This window comes from Adelges cooleyi, unplaced genomic scaffold (assembly GCF_023614345.1).
Source record: "Adelges cooleyi isolate 19-005CV unplaced genomic scaffold, UGA_ACOO_1.1 ACOO_flye_CR_arks_rails_tigmint_CR_PRNA_21, whole genome shotgun sequence".
Taxonomy (NCBI): domain Eukaryota; kingdom Metazoa; phylum Arthropoda; class Insecta; order Hemiptera; family Adelgidae; genus Adelges; species Adelges cooleyi.
The window spans coordinates 2,885,855-2,900,323 of NW_026095871.1; the positions used below are offsets into that span (position 1 = coordinate 2,885,855).

General features: G+C 29.3%; 2 protein-coding genes across 2 annotated transcripts; both read right to left on the bottom strand.

The window, feature by feature from the left end:
* Positions 1-2,129: 2,129 nt before the first annotated feature.
* On the bottom strand, positions 2,130-4,006 carry LOC126834241 (allergen Tha p 1-like). Its single transcript, XM_050566022.1, has 2 exons — positions 3,642-4,006; positions 2,130-3,488 (listed from the first exon to the last, which is right to left on the bottom strand). The coding sequence occupies exons 1-2, from the start codon at positions 3,865-3,867 to the stop codon at positions 3,286-3,288; spliced, it is 429 nt and encodes a 142-aa protein (XP_050421979.1). The 5' UTR covers positions 3,868-4,006; the 3' UTR covers positions 2,130-3,285.
* A 5,412-nt stretch (positions 4,007-9,418) lies between these two features.
* On the bottom strand, positions 9,419-11,976 carry LOC126834818 (uncharacterized). Its single transcript, XM_050566999.1, has 3 exons — positions 11,646-11,976; positions 10,582-10,803; positions 9,419-9,781 (listed from the first exon to the last, which is right to left on the bottom strand). Exons 2-3 carry the CDS (start codon positions 10,800-10,802, stop codon positions 9,529-9,531), a joined length of 474 nt encoding a protein of 157 aa, XP_050422956.1. The 5' UTR covers position 10,803; positions 11,646-11,976; the 3' UTR covers positions 9,419-9,528.
* Positions 11,977-14,469: the final 2,493 nt, after the last annotated feature.

Genomic DNA, 14,469 nt, shown 5'->3' on the forward strand with positions numbered 1-14,469 from the left:
GCATCTTATAATTTTACATTAAAATACAGTTTCCATGTTTCATAAAAAAGTAGAAAAAGTTTACTCGACATAATTAATGACCAAACCTTAAATACTTGAAATATTCAATAATTATCAGTTTCTGCAAAATTATAAAAATAATGTAAGTCTCTTTTTTTTAAGCTACTTCATACGAAGCAAAAAACAATTTAGCAATATTGGAGAAGGAAAATATTAAAATAAATCAACTTCAATTATAGTTATTAAAACACAATATCAAAGTTAAAAGTCATATGAACTAGCAAATATGAACTCACTTCATCAGTATACCAGTAAATCTCAACAGAAAGTGATCACCAAACAAAATTTTCAATTCACTATTCTACTAAGTACTAATAAAGAGTTTTGTTAATAAATACAATCAGAATCGGCAAATTGTGAAATTTCTATAGCATTTTTTAGCTACAGAAGGCGGACAATTAATAAAAATAAGATTTAAAATTTTAAATAGCAATAAATTATTTAGATTATTATATAATAGATAGTTGTACCGTTTTAATTCGTCAATGTCAATATGATTTTAACCGTTTTAAAGAAAACAAGACTCTGCTAATATTGTTATACTTATTTAAAAAATAAAAAACAGTGGAAAAAAAATACCTAAGTGCATAGATCAAAAACGTTAGTATAAATATTGTTAGTGTTAAATGAATGCCTAAACGTTTTGAAAACATAAACATTGGCATCGTCGTTTTTCGGCATGTCTAAATATGATAATACTATGAATAAAGAAAAAACGCGCTATTTAAAAATAAAATCTGGTACATCTGTGTGTGTATGCAATGCACAATTCTTATCGCAACGTGACACAAAACGAGGGCGGGGACTGAAGTTCACGGTCAAGTATGAAACGATGTTGAATTCATCAAAATAAAGTAAAAAAAAACACTTCCGTCACAGTGACTTTGTCGATTTCTTTTTGGGTTTTTTTTTTTTTAACTTTTTGTTCGTACAGATCAATGATACGGTAAAGCTTTGCTGACACGCCGACATTAACAATAATAATATAGTCATCACGATGAAAGTACACTCATAATAATGATATCTTGAACATCAATATGAAAAGAAATCGCCGTCCGAAGAATGTGAATAATAATTAGAATGTGTTAAATGTGTGACATTTTTTTGGGTAGGTATATTTAAAACCCAGAACGGGATGGAATTGACATTTTTCCATAATGCAGTGTTGCCACTGGGACAAATAAAAATATGTTTTTATATATTACATTTTTTTTCCATAGTCTGACTGTACTTGGATAATATCGTTCTAATAATACTAAACCATTTTATATCCATATTTGAATAATTATATAAATAATAATTATTATGATTAATTAGAACATGGAATTGCAGTCTAATCACACATTGCACAATTTACATACGATTTAGTTTATAGTGTCTCATGAAGGTTATACAGAGAAAAGAGGCAGTATAATTAAGTCTCACATCATACTATATTAATATATATTGATAACTTTGAACGCGCTCGTTTAAAAAACGCGTTACCATTTAAAAAAAATAATTATATTTGGAAATCTTTTACAGAACAAGATAAAGGAGGATTTTTGTGGTCTTACTTATATCAGACTATATTGAAGTTACCATATTTCAAATTATAACGTGTCAAAAATAAATGATTAAAAATCATATAAATGGTGTCAACTTGACAAAAAGTTTTGTAGACAAATTTGTTAGACATAAATAAAATACAAGTAATAAACATTGTACAAAGTAACAAAGTAATCGTAATAAACAAAATATTTAGTTATGAAATTATTTATTTCGGTATTTTAGCTGCACATAATTATATATAAATTTCACTATACAATTAGATTATCAAGACGTTTGAAGAAAAATACAAATTACAGCATTTATAATATTATTTTAATTATTTACAAAATTTAAATCATTTATTTCATCTGCAACACAATACAGTAATTGTTAAAAAAATTTTACATGCATATTGTATTACTAATTAATTTATTGTTACATTACAAATCTTAAATTCAGATTTAGTCACAAATCTGAAATTATTTTAACTATTAACATTTAACAACTTATTAAGGAGTCACTTATGCACCCCAAATGAATACTTAAAATATTTTCAAAACATAAATAAATAAATTTGTGTTTTATATTGAAACAACAATGAATTTATTATTGAATTCACTAGTTGGATTCGATCCGTTAAACTCGGGGGCCCTTTAAAAATAACTTTTCTAGGGGTTTGGGGGATAAAAATGTGATGTGTAAAAACATATTTTATTTGTCCCAGTGGCAATACTGCATTATGGAAACATGTCCATTCCATCCCGTCCTGTCCCGGGTTTTAGACATACCTACCACAATGTTTTTTTCATTATTGAACTCTTGAGATATTTTGGTTTGCAATATAATAATATAATAACAACATTTTAGGTTTAGACAGAGTATAATATAGTTGTCATGGTGTAAGTATAAACAATTGTTTTCCATAGACAAAGTCATAAATAGATCAACAATAATTAGTACGGCTTGTGATTAATTGTAAACAAAAAACAATCGATCGTGTTTTTATTTAAAACAAATTCGTATCGACGTTTGCCAAATATTTCTATACAATTAACCTACCTCAGCAACTTATTTGAAGCAATAAATATAAACTTAATTAAAATGAAAAAATTTTTGGCGTGCTAAATAAATATATAAAATTGAAATGACTTAACTTATAATGCATAATTTACAAAAAAAAAATTGTTTTTAACCTGAAATGTACGTATGTGTTATTCAACACTTATTTGCCGCTATTTTTAACTTGTCTATTAGTACATTAGAAAAAAATTAGCGCGCAATCGTAGTATTAAAATGCATTAACAAGTGAAAAAAAGTGTGAAAACCATTAGCCATATCCAACATATTATACAAGATCAGGCCTAGGAATAATAAAAGCAATACATTTTTTTTTATACATACTACCTTCGTTAATTTTTGTCTTTTTTTTTCATGGAATATAATTACAATTTTGTTCAAATGCAAAATATATATATATATTTATATTATAGGCATTTACATAGGTAGTATTTTCAACCTGGTGTGTATTCGATATTTTAATCATAACGCGATACAAGTATTACAAAAATGAAAATAAATAAAAATTCTTATCTTAATAAATTAATCCTAATTAATATCATCAATAACTACTAGGTATACATATTGGTCATGTTAAAAACAACGGTAATCAGTCTCGAAAAAACGTTATAAAGTTGTTCAGGCAGATTTGGTGCGTTCGCCTTCATTCATGAACGCTACGATTTCGTTGTATTTACCCTGTTTGTCATATTTCTGCATGATCCTCTCGAAATCTGGTCGTCTCTTTACGTAGATGTGGTTCAACACTTGCCTGGCCATGGTCTTTTGTTTTTCTGAACATTTGGAGCACACGGTAGATATAATTTCCGGCAACAAGACGGCTGCAAAAAATCAACGACAATCAGTTAGTAAAAAAAAAAAAACACCAATTTTCATTTATTCGGTGCATATAATATGTAAATAATTGTGTGTGTTCAAATCAAATACCGGAAACTATTATACATGTGTAAATTGTTTTTTTTTTTTAACTGTACCTTTCACTTGTTTGCCTTCCGACGTGCAAACCCCTTCGTCTAGGAAACACCTGATGTATGCCGACACCAGCTTGTCGTTCTTCAGCAAATGTGTCAGGTCCAAATGGTCGTAGGTCGACACGTACGATCCGGAGGAGCTGGTGAATTGGATTTTCTGGTTTGGAGCTTTTGTGTACACGGTCGACACGCAAAACAGGGCGAAAGACAAAACGATTAAACGACTCATTTTTGTTGACCCTCCTGAACGATTTCACGTGCTGACCGATTGAAAAAAAAAGCGAGATTTTTTTCGGTGGGCAGTTCGCCGGCGGTGTTCTGCTTAAGATACGAGTTAAGTTTAGACTGTTCGTGTCCCAGGCCGTTATCGCTTTTATAAGACCCTCGTGTTGCAGCTTGTTTAATAATATTTGATCCAAACAGCAATTGTTTGGACACAAACAATCATCTTTATCGGCACGAATGCGGAGCGTCTCCGTTCGCAGTCCGTGACAAACCCACGGCCAGCCAAACTGTTTACTTTTATTATTTAAGTGTAATTTGAAAGAAAAACAACAATTTTTACCGCGCGATCGGGTAAACGCTCCGAGCGTGGCATGGACAAAAAAAGTAAGTACCTACCGAAATCAAATTTCGTTCAATAATATTATTATTATTATGATGATGGTCGTATTTAACAATGACCGCGTGTGAAACCGGCCATTTGTGTGAATTCAACACAATATACATAATTCCTCGTGTCCAATGAATACACGGTTCGGTCGAAAGAAAAACAAAGAGGTGTCTGATAACATTCATAATAATTATTCTTGGGTAATGCAACACATCACAATATTACACTTTGTCATTTCTAAAAGAATAATTATATTACAATCGCCGTCTCGGAACACGCATTTAAATACTTTGTTAAAAAAAATATTTAAACACAACTTCAGAAATGTATTAATTTATAGATAAAAATATACGGAAATAATACGTATATAAAATTACACATATTATAGTCGTATATATTTTATTGATTGTGATTAACACAATACTGAAATTTTAATTGTTATGTGCAAACGTGTAACTCAGTAGATAATAAGCAATAAGTAAATCAGATGAACTCTTAGCAAAAACGATTTTAGATTTAAAAGTACGCAATAGTAAAATAATATAGTAATTAAAAAACGTTTTGTAAGCCACACTAAAGGACATTAATAATTATGTAAGACACCAACTACCGGTCTCGTGTATATATGACTTTTGTCACGGGTTCAGCGAGCCTAGTTCAGCTGTAGTCGTTGATAGGTGCCTACACCGATCGATTATATTAATCGTTGACTTCGGTGTTGCATGATATTGATTAGATAACCGGGATCATTACAATTAGTGTATAATATAATATAGTTATTGAGGTTCAGTGTGCGTTAAGTGTTAAACCGGAAGAACGAAGTGAAAGTAAAAACTGAGCGAATTCGAAAACCGAACGCTTTGAACGAAGACATTCTTGTCGGACAATGCAACAATATTGTTATTATTCTGGGTAGAAATCAAAATTACTGAAAAAATAGATTAGGCAGGCATCAAAATATGGAAATTTAAAAATAATGATAATTCCTTCTCAGCTTCAAACCGAAAATAAAATAATATAAGGTAAACGTTAGGTACCTTTTATATGAATTGTAATAGAGAAAATATGGACAAAAAAAAGAGAAGAACAATATAAAATAAATGATATTGTTTTATTTTTTTAATAATATTATCAAAAAATATTTTACTACACGCGATACTTTCTATATTTTAGTGATAAGTCTATTATAAATAAAAATAAAAACAGAGTAACTTTGTGGAAAATATGATAAGACTATTATTTTAGAAAATCAAGATGGAACTCGAGCAGATCTGTGTATAATATTTATCTTTTGATTTTTGAATTATGAAATAATAAAACAAAGTTTGTTTTATATTATAATATTAACTGTATAAATAAAAATAATTTTTACAGGCAATGTCCACGGCGTGGATGATTTTTTTTGTTTCCGTCTGTAGTGCTGAATGTGTCGTCCTAGTTGTCTTATAATATTGTCTTTTGTCACGAAAACATCGTACGATAAAAAGTAATATCGCTTACGAATACAGCGTAGAGAGGATTTTCAAATTTCACTATTGCTCACTCGGTTTCTACATTATACTACTTAGGGACCGTTCATTAAGAATATTGCGATTAAAATGAAAACTGTATAATGCATAGTTGATGGCCTTATTGTATAGAGAGATTTGTATAGACCCGCTTTTATCTAGGCAGCCATTGTTTGCCAATATCCACATCTATTATGGACATTAATGAAATTACCGGCAATATTATAATATTTTGGACACCATTCACCTGATGTGATTATATATTTAGATATTAAAATTAATGGGTCAATGATAGACACAAATACACAGGTTGAAGTAATATATTTATACCGGCAAAATATTGCACTCAAGTATAACTGTATTTTCTTTCAAATTAAATTATATGATTGTAATAGTTACTATTTTTTTTTTTTTTTTTTTTATTAAATAAAGTCCGCGACAGCTGTGGCCATTGGACTGACATTATTTTACATTAATAATTAACAATCTTATGCATTATACAATAAGTAATTTTATGAAAAATAGTTACTATTGTTATCGACGTACTTTTGAAGTAAGTAGGATATAAATATTTAAAAAAAAAATGATAATATTACAAATTAATGTACATATAAAATTGATGTTATGTTTTACCTGTCGTTTAGAAAAAACTTTTTAATTTTATAGGTAATTTTTTGTAAATCAGGCCGTTAGTTCTTAATCGTTAAAATATTTTCTTTGTTGTCATGTGTTTAAATTATGATTACAAATGAGAGCTCATAATCTTAAATTTCATAATAATTTGTGGTAGAGCTTTAAAAAAAATACGGATGGCATTGATGGTGGTTACAAAAATAAACAATCTACAGTTAATTACATACAAATACTGATTTAAAATTGAAACACTAATATTCAAACAAATACTTACAACTCGATGTAATTTACATTTTATTGTGTTTAATTTTAGCGGCTTGTAAAATTATTGTTGTTATTTTATTGTTCGGCTGTTAGTTTTTTGTAGTTTAATTTTTATTTACTATAGCAAATTATGTTGCATTTAAATACAATTTAACTCAATTTTTATTCGATTTTCAATTTTTACTCAATTTTGGCAAAACATTTTATATTTTATTTTATTCTATATGATTTTAGCTTAAAATTAATTATATGTTTACTATGTACGCTGTATTGACAAGGGTAACCTGTGTCGTAAAGGCAACTCGCAAAGCGGGCAGTCCGCTTATATTTTTTTCAAATAAAGTTGTTTATAGATAAACATAATTTTAATTTTTTAAGAGAGTTTATTTAAATACTTATTTTAAAATAATATCCCGGTTAGTCCAGGTTTTATATTTTTGTTATTAGTATTATTGTTTAAAAAGCGTTTATTATACCTACATATTATTCTTACAATTTAGCAATTATAAGTCGTTTATAAAATTGACAATAAAATAATAGTGTTATTAACATTACATATCATTAAAAAGTAATAACAATAATAATTATGATATATCTCCATTGCGTTATTATGAAAAATATGAAAAATAATACTAACAAACATTTTAAATGTGTTTTTATCGCTAAAAAACCATAATTTATAATTAAATAAAAATAATTTATTTAGCGTGAAGACTTTTCCTCGTTTATTCCAACAACAATGTATTGCTAACAATTACCACATAGGTAACAAACGGCGTACCTCATTAGTTAATTATTTTAATATTTACACAATTTACGCTTTACTTAAAAATCAAAGCAAACTTAAACATTGTTTCTTTGTTGTTTTTGTCTACATTATATGTGCAACGGATCGCGCCATCTTAAATATATAATCAAAATAGGATTTTTTCTATTTTTCTATTGATTAATGGTAATAATAATATAGTTGTTTGGTAATATACTGTACGAAACAGCAAGGCGATATAAAATTACATTATACAAAGTTAAAGTTGTATGAATAAACATATGTTTTAAAAAAAGTTGTCCTTCCGTGCGCATTTTTTTTAAACTGGGTGAGTCCAAATAGTGTCCCCGTTTTTTTCCATTGTCCTATCTAAGTCTCCTGCAGGTGTCCTTTAGGACTCCCGTCGTTACTAGGGCATTTGAACAACAAGACTATTGTATGCAACGGCAATGATGCAATAACAGGTAAGACAAAACATTTTTTATTTATATTTTATTTCACGCTTTCGATTAAAACTACAAGATCAATAAATTATTATTACTATAATTAGTATAGCCTTTAAACTAGTAAAATTACACACATTTAAACAACGAGTGTTGTAAAAAAAAAAAAGATACACAATATCAAGAATCTATAAAAAAAATTGGATATAATATTATTATTGATTATTATGTTTTTTAAAATCTAAATAAATAAACGGCCTTAAACTAGGCAATCCGCACACGTGCAAACCTAATGTGTTGTGTATTAATTCAAACCTGGGCAATTTGTATTTAAATAAATAATAAATTGCAAATCTAAATTATTTTAAAATACATTTTGTTGTTCTTTTATGATAAATTATTTAAAATAATTTATCAAATAATACTTTTTTAAATATAATTTTGTTTGATATTATATCAATTATGTGAATGACTCGACTAATCTGTTGTTAAATTATTTGTTTTTTAACAACTACATGTTCTAATTGATATATTCTCATGTTCAATATACTGATATTAATACAGTTTACAAAATTACATTTGTTCACATAAATAAATTAATATTCGTTTTAATTTTGTTATTTATGTTTTTATTTTAAACATTTTGTATTTGTTTTTTGATTCTTACAAACAAAAATAAATTTGAATCTCTATTGAAATAAAAATCTATTTATGATTTTATTTTTAATTTTAAACTCATTCCCATTCTTAAAAATTATTTACATGCTGATGATTTAATAATGCCCAGGTTTGTGTGCAATAGAAATAATGTAAATGAAACCATAAACGGTTTTATACTTAATAAATTTTAAGTTTTAAAATGTCAATTCAAAGGAAAATGTATTGTTACTAATAAATTTTAGTGACCAAAAGTGCCGTCTGTGTTTTATCATTTTTCATCGATGTATTGAAATAACGAAATAGTAAATATAAGTTGATATTAACGAAATTCTTTTTATAATCTTGTTTTATTTTGTACGCAATTGTTTGTTATTGTTACTCAATTTTTTAGCAAGTTAGAAGCAATCGAAAAAAGTAATACTCATATTTTCATAAATTCATACTTCGGAAACAAACTTCCAAAATGCAAAAGACAAACTGAAACACCTCTTTAATAGAAGAATAACGTTAAGAAAAAATTGAATTTTACATATAATGTCGTAGTTTTTTTTTTTTTTTTAATGAAGCGATCATATTAGTATTAAGGAAATGCACAACCTGTTTGCTTGAGTAACAGCAAGTCTATAACAGAGTAATATCTTTTAAGACAATAATGCCATCTCGAGTAAAATTCGAAAACGGACAACGTACCAATTTTATTAATTTTCATATTTTAATTTTGGTTTAAAGTTTAGGGTGATTTTGACAAACGTTTCAAACTTTTAATAAGACATGGCCGCTCTCAACGGTTTAGCTTGAAAATTAATATAATGTAGTTTATAGTTTAACAGTGCCAAAATGTTATACTACTGCTAAGCTATACTCTTGAATGACGATAGCCAACCGGTGAGAACGATCATTAGTTAATTGTATTTTTAATATTATTTTAAATCTGTTAATTTATTATATGTAAATCAGAGGTTTGACAAGCACTATAAGGTTTAACCACTTATAGCATGATTTTTCAACCGTAACGACGCGGGTTTCTTCTGATATCATCAGGTTGGTCCATAATTTGAGGAGGATGGTCTATAATTTGGGGAGGAGGGTCTATAATTTGGGGAGGTTGGTCATAATTATCGACGGCGACATCATCATCGGAGAAATCAAAAAGTGATATATCAGATTTATCGTCTTCATCTTCTTCACTGTCACTTTGATCGTAGAATTCCTCCTCGACTACCCCATCCATAGGTTCATGTTTAAGTCCAACAGCACTAAAAAAAATTAAAAAATGATAATTTCATGTAGATAAAAAAAAGACGTCTATTTTGTATTTATCGTGTATATGCTCCTCGTGTTTTTTTTTGCTAATTATAATAGCGGATATTAATTCTACATTTTGTTATTTTTACCTAGTTAATACTATGTAGTAATAGGATATTATGTCCCACTAGAAGCTATAAATATAAAAATTCTGAAAAACCATATATATTATGTAGATACTCCTAATGGTAATTTTATGATTTATGTATTAATTTAAAAATTACTTAAAGTATAAAAATGTCTGGTATTTTGATCACATTTTTCATGGACATTCATGGGGCAAATTATTTTTTTAAATGTGTTTAATTACATGCATAATACAGAACGCAATTTCTCTGTCAATAGAAGTAAATGAGATAAAACATTTTATTTTGATCGTCATGAACAATTAAAAAACGGACATGCCTGGTTGTTGCCCCCCAAGTCTTCAATTGAAGATGATGTGGTGAGTAGAATAAAGATAGCTAGTATGGAGTGAAGATGTTAAGCAAAATAACGAATGAGTTGATATTAGTGGAGATTGGAACTGCGCCTATTTTAGGAAAAATATAAGAAAACAGATTAAGGTGATTTGGCCACGTCGAAATAAAGGTGAAATGTTAAATAGTAAAACAAATTGTACTGTAAACACTTTGCACTATGACAATTCTCAAATCTCAAAGCCGAAAAAACAAAGTCTGTCATTTTTTTCACCAGCTACAAATAGTTGACTTCAATTAACTAACTTGTCTTGGGGCAATGATTTACTTACCAGCGGCCATCAACGAAATATTTTGCCATGTGCTGTTTAACTTCATCGGTTGTGTCAAATGGCGATATACAGCCTGGACAGCAGTATATATATTTATTCACGCCATTATTAGTTACTACAGCAGTGCACCACGCATACTTTTCAATGCATATCGTCGAAACGCGACTAACCCCGTTTATTATTTCTTTGTGATGTTCGACTCTCATGTTTACATCAGACATCCTTAAACACCAAAAATAAACCAGCTATTTATAAAATAGTAAAACAACAATAATGATATTATATTAACGATAGCCAGGTTAGCCAAGTGTGGGTGATTTTATTAAAAGTAATTTTATGATTGCAATTAGTGAAATGTAAAATGTTAAAAACACTGGTTGCGTACTGGGAATCTGCTGATGGTTTTTTATTTTTCATAAATAAAACTAATTTGACGCTAGAGTTTTACGTACATTACTCTCGGTTTGGCTTTGAGACTTAATGTCGGATGACTACGCTCTTAAATCGAATTTTACCCCTTCTTCTGTACTAAAGATATATGATATTTTACCGATGAAGAGTCTGATGTTTGGTAGGGATATACTTAAAGAATCCTCTAAAAAAAATTGAACTGATTATTTTTCTGAATGTTGAATTTTTTTCCTTAATTTAAGTGTATTTCTTATTTTTTTTTTAAGCAAAGGTTTCATAAATGTATGCGTAATTTATGCGTACAGCATCATATTATTCAATATTGTTCATTGTTTGACATACTTATGAATTTGAATATTTGATATATTTATTTTTATAGTTAGGCCCTGTTTAAGTATGAATAACAATTAGTAAAAAAATGATTTGTTTTCAAATCATAGCGTTTTCAATAAGTTATCAGTGTATACACGCGGCCCAAAAAAGTGCACACGTTCACTACTAGAGCGCGCTGTTTTCTGTCCATGGACTTCATAAAATACAAAGAACATGAACGAACACAAACGTTTTAAAACAAAAAATCCACGTAATAGAATTAATAATCAAGTAATTGTAATTAAAATTATTATCATTAAATATTGTCTAGTCGAACTAACCTTATGCTTTTGAGTTGAAAATGACGACGTTATGTCCTAGTGCTGACCAAGAATTGCCCAAACTTTATAAGGCTGCGGCGAAAGGCTTTAATTTTCGTCTGAGACAATGGTAATACAAAGAATCATGTATTGAAGATCACCTCTAACGAAAATTTACTCAGTCGGTAAAATCTGCCGCTCGCTGCTCGTTTCACTTGTAATCCTTACAAAATCGGATCCTGGCAATCACGCGTTAATTTGTCTCTCCTCGGGAGTAGCAGTGGCAAACCAACGTGTAACTAAACCGTGGGTTTACTTTAAAAGAGTGAGAAAATTGTATGCACTTGAAATTTCGAACAACAGTACTGGGTGTGGTGCGCCTCCGGACGGGACGACGGACTTGTATATAGTGCGAACAAAAAGGCCAGGCCGTGGTGCCCGGGCATTTTACCGAGGTATTGATTGTGTGTATAGGCGGGTGGGGTACGGGGACCTTTAGCAGAGAGCGCATGTGCCAACCCCGGATAACAGTACAATAAGAGGGTCGGACGTGCAAGGTGAAACATGAAAATAAAATAACGAGGGTAAAAACCTATACCAGTTAGCTGGCAGATCTGCCACTCGAGGAAGGAGATGAACAAAGCCTTCGAAAACCGCGCAGTAGAAAAGGATAGGTTGTTTTTAGAGAGGCGCAGTATTGAACGCCATTTTAGCCGGCATTTCGTATAGAGGAATGGTAAAAACTCACACAGACCGATTGGCTTACGCTCAATTGGATAAATTCAATTTTATCTGACTGAAAGAATGAATTCATTCAATTTCTTTTGTCGTTCATAGGACATTTTTTCAGTAAATTTAAATACTATATATTTTATATTGTATAAAATTCAAATTTTTAAACAAATTACAGGCTATATATTTTCACCTACTAAAAAAACAATAATTTTATATTTTCCCTTCGAGTAGTTAATGAATTGATTGTATTGTTATACAATTAGCGGTAACCATACAAAATATACAGTACCTCATTACGTTGAAGGCGAAAAATTATTGACGTTGAAATTTATTATAACGTCAATCCCACAGAAACAATATTCATAACGTTTAACAATATTTTGTTTAACAAGTCCCACTTTAAGGGACTTGCGTTCCAATCATTATCACAGCTATGTTATACATACATTATCTTAAAATTTTCATTAACATAAACATAATTAGAGGGGTAGTGAAGACGCTTCGGGCGCTTCTCGTTTGCTAGGCGAGCAATTGTCCGATGTAAGGAAGCCGTCCTCCCCCTCTACGGTGACGGACTGACGACCTGTCCCGCATAGGGGATTTGTCAAGAAACCATCTCATGATGGCAGTGTTGGACCTTCGTAGTCCGTTAAGCTGCATGATGATGATGTTTTATAATAATACAATCATAATATATCATATTTACTAGGAAATTTGCCATTACACTGTAACAACTAAACACTAGACTAGATATAAATATTTAATTAGGTTTAAATTTTACACGTTTGATGATCCTACCGTAATGAGTTTTTCACTATTATCTTTTGTTTCTTAGAATCGGATTTTGGTCGTAGAAAACTACTTTACCATTTGCGTTGTGAAGTTATTTACATAAGGTAACATGACGTGGCTAAAAAACCATATATATATATTTTTTTTAAATTAATCCACTTATAAATCATCGGTTTTCTACACTCGTTTTGTTAGGTGTTACTACTACTACTACCCAAAACCAAGTGTAGATCACAGTATAAACTAGCATAGTATAAGCCAGAGCTTTGAACCGAGACTATTAGACCATGTTTTGGGTACATAGCATTCAATTTTGTTATTGAATTCCAGGTTCACTTCATTTTTATTCATTCATATTCTCAAAGAATAAGAACTCATATAGTCGCTGCTTGGGTAGCCGGGAAACATTTCTTTTACCTTGGATATGTTGTTTTATTATACTTAGTTAATTACGAAAAGTTATACTGGAGTGTGATTAGTTCAAACTGTAAACTCAAATTGACGGTAATTTTAGCTATATGAGTAATAGTATAGGTTCTCTGTCAGAGTCATTTTTTTTTTAGTTGTGTAATAAAACTATATTTATTGATATCTAATTATTAATATAACCGTTTTATTTTATTGAAAAAAAAACATTGCACATTTACATAAAAATTATTTCCACACTAAAATAAGAAAGGGTTTACAGTTTAAATAATTTAATACTTCTCTTTACATTTTCCCACGTTATATATGTGCCCAGTTTAGATAACAAAACATGTACGCTGGCTCCCCTATTATTATGGTCCTTAAATTTACAATAGTACCGTTAACCATCTACACTCTGACCATCCGTTTTGTTAATTGTAGTAGAGGGTCATAGTAGTCGTATAGAGATCATTTTGACGGTATATCATACATCCCAGCTATGTTATTCGATATTTTTCATAAAATGAATAGCATTGGAAATATTCATAATACCTATTACGTAAAAAAAATTGTATACGTCAATTTTAATATTAAACGTTAGATTTTCTAATTTTTAAGCACGATGATCATTTTTGTCATCATTAAATTTACACCTAATGTCCAAATAAATATATTCTTTTAACAATATAGCCATAATTTTAAAAATAGACCTTGAAAGGGTAGAAAGGAAATTGGCCTCTTGTTTCCCCTTCTTCCGTAAATGTATTCCAATACCTTAAGTAAAAAAATAATCAATAAATAAAAATAGTTTTTGGAAAAACTGAACGGCAATCGTTCTTCACTTCTTTACGATTCAATTTTAAGCAAATCAACAGTCTGATTAACTTATCTTTGAGTAAATACTATCTAT

Excerpts from the sequence above, each read along its gene's own strand:
- LOC126834818 (XM_050566999.1), bottom strand. The coding sequence starts at position 10,802 with ATGTCTGATGTAAACATGAGAGTCGAACATCACAAAGAAATAATAAAC. Across the intron at positions 9,782-10,581 it reads TATTTCGTTGATGGCCGCTG|TGCTGTTGGACTTAAACATG; the intron begins GTAAGTAAATCA and ends AATTTTTTTTAG.
- LOC126834241 (XM_050566022.1), bottom strand. The coding sequence starts at position 3,867 with ATGAGTCGTTTAATCGTTTTGTCTTTCGCCCTGTTTTGCGTGTCGACC. Across the intron at positions 3,489-3,641 it reads GGAAGGCAAACAAGTGAAAG|CCGTCTTGTTGCCGGAAATT; the intron begins GTACAGTTAAAA and ends GATTTTTTGCAG.